Raw genomic sequence first — 10,000 nt, 5'->3', positions numbered from 1 at the left:
TTCTCGAGTGGCGCATGCGTCGGCGTTAGGGGGGGTGGGGAGCGGAGCGGGGGAGGGGAGCGGAGCGGGGGAGGGGAGCGGAGCGGAGCGGGGCGAGCGAGCGAGCTGAGCGCGCGCGGCCGTGAGGGGGGGGGGGGGGGGTGGGGGGCTTGGGGGGTGGTTAGGGGGTTGGGGGGGGTGGGTGTCCTCCTGCCTCGCATTGTCCGGGGCCTCGCCAACCATTCAGCCGCCTGGTACGGCACCGTTGAGTAGCCAATCAGATCTCTCCTTTTCGCAACGCAGAACTGTTCCCGAGATTGTAATTGGTCGGCGTAGTAGTGATGGTGATATCGACGGATCCGGAAGACACCCCAATGAATGGGGAATATTTTTGAGGTATACGGGGAGTGAGTTTATAATAGTGACTGCGCTCTCTCTCTCTCTCGCCCTCCCCCCCTCAACCACAACCTGTTATAAAGATCACAACTGGAACCATACAGGAAGACACCGTTGGACTGACCTCTATATCAATTTTTGGCTTCGAAGAAAACGAGACGAAACAAAAAATAATTCGAATTGAAGATCATTTTTTTTTTTCTTTTTCGGAATCGAGAAGTTGTGTGGTTTTTTTTTTTTTTTTGGTGGTGTTGGTGTCTGTGTGTGTGTGTGTGTGTGTCTATATGTGTGCGTTATAGTTCGTTTCGAAGTGGAGCTTATACACAAGACTTGAGACGAGAGGAAGAAAGCGTCTGTCGGCCAAAAAAAAAAAAAAAAACACCGAGGTCTCAACCCCCATCTGGTTTTCTTTTTTTTTTTTTTCTATAAAAAGGAAATTTGATTTTTTGAATAAAAGAAGAGGAAAAAAAAAAGATTTTTGAACTGAAAATGTTGAAAGAAAGCCATGATGGCGATGACCACCAGTGCCTCTCGATGTCTTAAACACCGCATCATTGTCATCACCCCCGACTCTTCTCTCTTCCCCCTGGAGGGAAAGATGCCCAGTGTCTTGGCTTGGTAGATGATGTGCACACCCAGACCACCACCACAACAACAATATTCATGAAATCTGCTTTCAAAAGGCACGACCTTCTTGGCCGTAAGTACCAGCTGGGGGGGAGGGGGGGGCGAGGACCCCCTCCCTCCTTCTCCCCCCCCCAAGAAAAAACCCTTGAACCCCTAACCACCCAACACACCACCCACCTTCCCATTTTCCTCTGTGCATGTTGAATGTTACTGAACATTTATATAACAAAACTCGTGTCAAAAGCCTCCCACCCTTTTCCAAGTTTAGTTCTTGACAAAAACATTCCAAGTCATTTGATATGCAAAAAATATATATATAAAAAAAAATGAATTATTTAAAGAAAAGAAGAAGAGGAAAATATACATCTTTCTTCTTCTTTTTCTTCCTGATGTCATTTTGGTAGAGCGTGTGAATATATATATACATATTATGTATGCATATATTTTTTTATATATATGTATACACATATTTTTTGAAATAGATCATATCCTTCTTCACGTTCACGGGTTAATACGGAAGATTACATATATATTTTTTCTTTTTTTTTTTCCTCTCAAAGTTCATGTCAGTTCAAAGTCGTCTTCATCAAAACCAAAAGCCCTTCCGAAAGGTAGATTAGACACAGCGTTGTTGTCTCCTCGTCTCGTTATTATTACCATTATTACTATTATTATTATTATTATGATTAATATTATTACTATTATTGTTATGATTATCATTATTATTATTATTATTATTATTATTATTATTATTATTATTATTATTATTATTATTATCCCCGTTGGAAAATGATGACCTGGGAGACTCAAGAGACACCAATATATATATATATATATATATATATATATATATATATATATATATATATATATATATATATATATACATATACGAGAGAGAGACATCTCATCGCTGCCGTACATGACGGAGAGATAGTGTCTCACATGTTCGTAACATGGGCGGCTCTGCATAGTTTAGACCAGTGGCTTTGTGTGGCCTTTATATATATATATATATATATATATATATATATATATATATATATATATATATATATATATATATATATCTATCTTTAGCTGGAACGAGACAAAATACAAAAACAAACGCTAATTGAATATGTAGATAAACACGCTCATAAAGCTTAAACCTCATAGCAAGTCCCTCACACCTTTGCACCAACGGTGGAATATGAAAATGAAGAAAGCTTAAGTTGAATGATATATTCATAGAATATATATATATATATATATATATATATATATATATATATATATATATATATGTATATATATATATATATATATATATAATGTCATTTTAATCACGCCTTCTTTCAACTATTTTTTTGCTGAGTAGATTGGCCAGGTAGGTAGTTACGGTGTCGTAGGGAGGTACGAGGTGATGTATCTACCTTCCTGTACCGTGAGGAACTACAAATTCATTTTCTGGTTTGGTAGATGTTCACATGCAACAAGTCTTGAGGAAATTGTATGTGTGATCGTCCGACAAGGCCGTAGTGAGCCGAGGAAATGGAGAGATATTGATGAATAACAACGTGAATAAAGAAAATGATGTGTGTGTGTGTGTGTGTGTGTCCATTTGTATAAGCGTCAGTTTTTACAGGTGCCATACGCATTTACGGACGTGTGTTTTCGACAGTGATGGATTTTCAAATACATACATATACATGTGTATATATATATATATATATATATATATATATATATATATATATATATATATATATGTTCGTATGTATGTATGTATGTATTAGCGCTCCCTCTTCATAAAAACCGATGTTTCTAAAACTCGCTGCTAAGAATGGAAATAGTAGTAGTAGTAGCAGTAGCAGTAGTAGTAGTAGTAGCAGCAGTAGTAGTAGTAGCAGCAGTAGTAGTATAGTAGTAGTAGCGGAGGGGGAAAGGGGGTAGGTAGCTTCAACACTATCTGAAGGAAATTGAAAATCGCAATGAGAATTGTTGCACAGACAGTGTTATAACGCACGTCTTACATTCAGTGACCCTGGATAACGCGCTTCACCCACCCTCTACATCATGATGTGTGCGGCTGTAGGAGGCGGGTGTAGGGGAAAGGGGAGTTGGCTGTAGGTAGGGGGAGGTGGCTTTAGGGGGAAGGGGGAGAAGGGGAGGTTGGGTTGGCTGTAGATGTGGGATGAAAAACTGTAGAATTACCGACCAGTTTGTTCTGCTGGCCACAGCTGGTGTGGTAGCCACATGAGCTCCCTGTAGCGAGGGAGATGTAGAACCAGGTGCGGGTAATGGGTTGTGGGTTACCACAGTGGTAGGTGTGGTGGTTGTGGTGGTGATCCATGGAAGTAGTGGTGGTAGAAGTGGTTTGGTCTGTGTCGGGTTTGACGTAGTATCGGTAGTTATAGTAGAAAGGGTAGTAGTAGTAGTGGCAGTTGTAGTTGTAGGTAGTAGTAGTAGTAGAAAGAAGTTGTAGGTAGTAGTAGTAGTAGTAGTAGTAGTGGTGGTGGTAGGTAGAAGTAGTAAGTTATGGTGGTTGTAGAAAGTAGTTGTAGGTAGATGTAGGCAGTAGAAGTAGTAGTGGTAGAAAGTAGCTGTAGGTAGAAGTAGGCAGTAGAAGTAGTAGTGGTAGAAAGTAGTTGTAGGTAGAAGTAGGAAGTAGTATTAGTAGCTGTGGTAATTTGTTTCATAAAGTTGTAGTAATTTTCGTGATTGCATTTTCCTCATAAAAATGCAGTGCGCTAAAAATAGTAAAGCACACGTCCCCCCGGAGCCAGCTGTGTACCCTGATTGGCTAACGAGGCTGAGAGTCTAGACGTTCATTGGCCAGAAACGCAAACACCAGTCGCTCATTGGCCAGCGAGCCAGCCTGCCGATGATGATTGGCCGACTGTACAAGGCCCTCGACGTTGATTAACCGACTGATTAACTAGTTGAATAGTGATTGGCCGTCAGGGTAAACACCTCGAGACACGATTGGCCAATAACGAAGCCATCTCCACCGCTGACTGGCAGGCGGTGTGGGCTGCCTGGACGCCGATTGGCCAGCAACGCAAGTACTCTTGACGCCCATTGGCTGCAAATCTCTCGTGTCGTGCCGCAGCGTTGCCATTGCAGCAGAGGTGGTGTAGCGGAAGAGCCTTATCCCTGCCCTAGCCAGACCTATGTACACACTGCACTGCAGGGCCCTAGGTAAGGGTGGGGGGGGGGGGGGTAGGTGTGGTGTGAGGCTGGGGGGGTCGGGGGGGGAGGGGGGGGACGGAAGTACCCTGTGTTCTCATAATGGAGGCTGGAAATGATTCATGTGTGAGGAGAGCGTTGCTACTTACTCGTCGTTACTTATGAGGAGTTTTTTATCCCCCCAACATAAAACTCGAAATGAGACGGAGCGAGACGGTGGTGGTGCGCGAGAGTATTATCTTCGTGAGTTCGAGTTAGATGGATGGATGGATATATATATATACGTGTACGTTTCAGTGGAGAAGATTCGAACCCTTGCCTCGTTAGGAAATATCGAATCTCTGCTAATTTGGAAGATTGGAAACACGCTTCACTTAGGGGCGGGCGTGGGGGGGGGGGGGGGGGGAGTTGGTGTCCGTGTGTGTGTGTGTGTGTGTGTGTGTTCGTTTACCTAAGACGCCCGACCACTTCTAACAGAGTTCGAAGCTTCGTATCTTTACCAGTGAGTGAAAAGGATTCAAATCCTCAAAAGATTCAAAACCTTTGGCCAAGAATACTCGTGTCAGATTTGAACATTTCACCGCAATCGAATATTTGGATATTCGCTCCATTGTATTTGGATATTCGCTCTATTATATTTGGATATTCGCTCCTTTATATTTGATTTTTTTCTCATGACATTCGCGATGTATTCATCGCTTTCCAAAACCCATTAAAAACTATAATAAATTTGAAAGAAAAACTGATATATACAAACTTCATCTTTCCGATAATCGCGCATTTAATAACCTTCTTAAAGAAAATATATTCGTAAACAAATGGTATTGGTAAAACATTTTCTTGGTATTAATTTGGACTCGTCTTCCCAGCTCACGCGTCAGTCCCTGCTGTGTTTATCGAATCAGTTTACTCCTGACGGAAATTTACATAATGGTTTACAGAACAGGCGAAGTCTACCTTATACAGTCCAGTGTGTAACATAAAGCGGAGAAAACGGGACGATGTCATTACTTTGATATTATAACGTACGACTGTGATCACACGTGTAGTGTTGATCTGTTACCTGACGCTGTAGAGAACGAACCACCTCCTACTGTATCAGGAGTGGGGTCGAAGCACTATGGTCTTTGAGCGCGTTCCCCGATAACATACAGCATTTCTTTTTCCCGCTTCTTAAGCTTACGTTACCTACAGTAAGCTTATGGATAAGCCTCACCCTTCCTTCAGGTCCTAACCCTTTTCCCCAGCTTAATTCATCTTCATCGTGCTTTGGAGGTCAGAGGGTCATATAAGGTGAAGGTCATCCATGTCTTGGACTTTGGCTACGTCACACACAAGGCCGAGAATCGTGTTGACTGTATGCACACTTATCAACAAGGCATCATCGGATGCGAAGGATTTTCACGCGATCAAGTTATTTTGGGAATATGAGACGTCTCGAACTTCAAACTGGCTTAAAGACATAGTGAAGAACTGGCCTCAAAAGATGGCAAGATGAATTTTGGTGATGTCAATAAGTTGAAGAGTTTTATACGCCTCGGTTGTAAATGATTATGTAGAATACAAGCTGCGGTGTAGGATCTGTTCGTCTACGAGAGATGAATGTGGAACAGCGCTTGGGGTGTGATAATCTCTGCCGACCGAAAGGCAAGTAAGCAAGCAGCACATATGAAGAGAACAGAGCTCCAAGATCCATACGTTATAGGCCTTCAGATGTAAGCCACTGATCCCCCCCGCGCTCTGTACAGATCATGATGGTGGGTGGTTGGGGTCCTCCCCAACACCATTTCTTGTCTTCATTTTTGGTCACCTTAATTAAGGAAAGACACGGAATGGCGGGAATACAGCGGATTACAGCGGCTACCGACCTAATCCTATGAAAGCCGACTGGACATCGTAAACAAATTTAGCTTAAAAGGAAAGAGAAGGTCAGAGAGATGATTACATACAAGTTATCAAAATGATCGAAGGTGTGAGGAGCAGTGTGTGACTAGATTTTGTCTGATGTCACTCGTAGTAATGGATACAAACTCGTGGGCAAATGTGTCATGTAGAATAAGTTGTGAAAAGCTTTTTCTCTCTACCTGTGGAAATATTTACCTGGCAGTGTAGGTCAAAGCAGCACCGGAGATGCGTTGAAGAATTTGTAGAGTGAAGACTTCGCTTCAGCCTCACGACTGACATTACTTGGTCCTCCTTACTGATAGATAATAGACTATATAGATATTTCTCACCGGGTCATCTCTTCGCGTATCTACTCGTCCCACAGTAACGCCTGAATTTCTCAGCCCCTCCACCATCATAAACAATTTCGAGAGTGGTGTATCGCTGTTTTGTATGTATGGCTTTCTATACAGAAAGGGGAAACGTCCCGCTGTATAGTTGAAAATAAGAAACCTTGATAAACGGGATTATTAACGTGCACAGTTCTTTGACAGAGATGGTGAATTCGCTGACGCTAAAAGTCATCTTCCCGACTTTTTCATTTCACCTTCAGTCATATTCCCGTCATCCAGAAGCACTCACTCTACAACGAAGAACGCAACTGAGAGAGAAGGCATTTGGTAGATGTGTGTCGTCAACGAGTCTTATCTGGCCAGTCCCGCACTGTAGCATTGCAGTCTTCCATCCTGTGTTCCCGAAGTTCGTTTCGTGATGAACAGAGCCTCACACTCGAATCCCAGCGATCCATTTAACCTATGGATTCCGTTACTGACTTTGTCCTTCTTTTTAATCGGATATCTTCAGGCTCGACGGATTCATTCTCGCTTATCCGGATTGGTTCGAGATTTTGATGAGTTATATTGTTGAAGAAGGTGGGGGGCTATAACTCGGTACGGAGGAGTATTTCTGAGGTGTATGTATATACAAGGAAAGGTGAGGAAGATTCATTAACTGGGAGGATCAATGAGGGAGGGAAGGGGATGATCAGTATGGAAACATGGGTGATAGGTTCGGTGAGGGAGGTTGGTGATGGGTGCATGGATGGTGGTGTGAGGGTGATCAATACTGGTGATGGATGCATGGGTGGTGGTGTGAGGGTGGTCAATACTGGTGATGGGTGCATGGATGGTGGTGTGAGTGTGATCAATACCGGTGATGGGTGCATGGATGGTGGTGTGAGGGTGATCAATACTGGTGATGGATGCATGGGTGGTGTGAGGGTGATCAATACTGGTGATGGGTGCATGGATGGTGGTGTGAGTGTGATCAATACCGGTGATGGGTGCATGGGTGGTGGTGTGAGGGTGATCAATACTGGTGATGGGTGCATGGGTGGTGGTGTGAGGGTGATCAATACTGGTGATGGGTGCATGGATGGTGGTGTGAGTGTGATCAATACCGGTGATGGGTGCATGGGTGGTGGTGTGAGGGTGATCAATACTGGTGATGGGTGCATGGATGGTGGTGTGAGTGTGATCAATACCGGTGATGGGTGCATGGATGGTGGTGTGAGTGTGATCAATACTGGTGATGGGTGCATGGGTGGTGGTGTGAGTGTGATCAATACTGGTGATGGGTGCATGGGTGGTGGTGTGAGTGTGATCAATACTGGTGATGGGTGCATGGGTGTGATCAATACTGGTGATGGGTGCATGGGTGGTGGTGTGAGTGTGATCAATACTGGTGATGGGTGCATGGGTGGTGGTGTGAGTGTGATCAATACTGGTGCGCGGATGATCCGTGATGTGAACACGTAGGGAGATAACAGGTTGTGATGATCAACGTAGGGTGTTACGAGGGAGATTAATAAGAGTGCGTAGTAGTAGTAGTTAAGGGCGAGGGAGCGATAATTGGAAGGTACCTCGTTAGTGATTAGTTAGGGATCTATAATGTTGGTGGGTGATTAATGTGCAGCGGGGAGGGCGGGGGGGGAGAGAACGTTAATATAGCGATTAATAATGATGGAAAGTGGGTTTAATAGAGAGAGAGAGAGAGAGAGAGAGAGAGAGAGAGAGAGAGAGAGAGAGAGAGAGAGAGAGAGAGAAGCGGAAAAGATCAATTTAAGATCGCTTGGAGCAAAGTTTGACCCACCTGGCGCTCTCAAACCAGGTCTAAAACTTCAATTTTTTTTTTTTTTCTTTTTTTTTTTGAAGGTATTGAAGGCAGGTAAATGAGCCTTCCAATTATCAGCGCGACTTTGACCCAGGAATTTGGAGGTGACGTCCAAGATGCATTTCTTGGCCAAGGAAGCAGAGAGGAAAACGAAATGTTGGATATACAAATTCACCAAGCAAGAAAACGGACAGAGGAAGACAGAAGAAAACGGGCAGACTGAAGATGTATTGAAATAGGAGTCACTTAAGCACAGGAGAGATGATAGGTTTATTCTCTTCGATGTTGATGTTATGGGTCGAGTGTTCTTTGCAGAACAAGAACAGGGCGTTGTTCTACCCTGTACCCAACTGTCGGCTAACACTCTTCCCTTAATATACCCTTGACGGGGGGGGGGGGATCCTTTTGCTGTAGCCGAATATACTCGCTCTATACTCGTGGTTATACTCGCTCTGTATCCGTGGTTATACTCGCTCTGTATCCGTGGTTATACTCGCTCTGTATCCGTGGTTATACTCGCTCTGTATCCTTTGTTATACTCGTTCTGTATCCGTTGTTATATTTGTGCTATATCCGTTGCTTTCCTCGCTCTCCTGGTGTATCTGTTATTATACTCGCTCTTTATCCGTTGTGTTTACTCGCTCTTTATCCGTTGTGTTTACTTGTTACACTCGTTCTTTCTTCCTTATTGTACTTGTTCCGTTTCTGTGTCTGTATTCACTCTATATCCGTTGTTATATTCGCTGTATGCCCGTTGTTATGCTCGCTTTATATCCGTTGTTATATTCACTTTACTCTATGTCCTTTGCTATACTCGCTCTGCGTCCGTTGCTATACTATCTATGCAGCCGTTGCTATAATCGCCCCACAACCATGCTTACACACTCGCTCTGCACTTGTTGCGATGCCTGCGCAATACTGAGGCTATACTTGCTCTATACCTGTCGCTATACTCGTCCCGTACCTTTTGCTATATTCCCTCTCATCTCGGTCTATGTATTCTCGTTTTTATATTCTTTCTATAACCATTTCTATATGATGGCTGTATACTCGGTGCTCATCTATCCTCGCAGTAAATCCGTTTCTATATATTGGCTGTATATCTGTTGCTATACCCGAAGCTATACTGACTATCATCTACCCGTTGTTATAACTGTCTTGTATCCGTTGCTCTAGGTACTCTGTAACCGTTGCCCTGCCTGCCCTATATCCGTTGCTATACTCGCTCTATATCCGTTGCTATACTCGATTTCTAGCTGTTGTTCTACTCGGTGTATGCCCGTTGCTATACTCGCTCTATACCACTTGCTGTTACGCACACTGTACCATTACTTCATTAACTCTACGCTCTGTAATACTCACTTCTATACGCTTTGCTGTGCTCTATCTGTAAACCGTTGCTGTATTGACGGTAGAGCTGTTATGTTCTTCTATTGCTATATATATATATATATATATATATATATATATATATATATATATATATATATATATATATACTCTCTATACTCGTTCTTACTCTGGTTCTATGCCTGATTATGTACATACACGCTCTGTACCCTTTGCTATACCCGTTCTTATACTCTCTCTCTCTCTCTCTCTCTCTCTCTCTCTCTCTCTCTCTCTCTCTCTCTCTCTCTCTCTCTCTCCCCGTTATTGTATAATCGGTCTATACCTGTTGCTGTACTTTCTATGTACCTGTAACTAGGGTCTATACTCGATCTACACGCGTTATTGTACATGGTTTGTACCCGTTGCTATAAGCATTGCA

The 10,000-nt window shown here is 43.2% G+C and overlaps 1 protein-coding gene across 7 annotated transcripts in view; it reads left to right on the top strand.

Annotated features, from left to right (window-relative positions):
- The window catches only part of LOC139751551 (mechanosensory protein 2-like), a 1,369,287-nt gene that overhangs the window by 782,092 nt on the left and 577,195 nt on the right, over positions 1-10,000 (top strand). Inside the window, exon 1 of one of the 7 annotated variants that reach the window (XM_071667096.1) lies at positions 817-1,075. The exons of the other annotated variants lie outside the window; for them this stretch is intronic. Within the exon in view, the coding sequence (XP_071523197.1) occupies positions 1,039-1,075 (37 nt within the window). The 5' untranslated portion in view covers positions 817-1,038. Of the gene's footprint in view, positions 1-816; positions 1,076-10,000 lie in introns of those variants that run through there. 7 annotated transcript variants of the gene reach the window in all.

Source organism: Panulirus ornatus, chromosome 11 (assembly GCF_036320965.1).
Source record: "Panulirus ornatus isolate Po-2019 chromosome 11, ASM3632096v1, whole genome shotgun sequence".
Taxonomy (NCBI): Eukaryota; Metazoa; Arthropoda; class Malacostraca; order Decapoda; family Palinuridae; genus Panulirus; species Panulirus ornatus.
The sequence above is the reverse complement of the archived record's forward strand: the minus strand, read 5'-3'. Positions and strand labels throughout refer to the sequence as shown.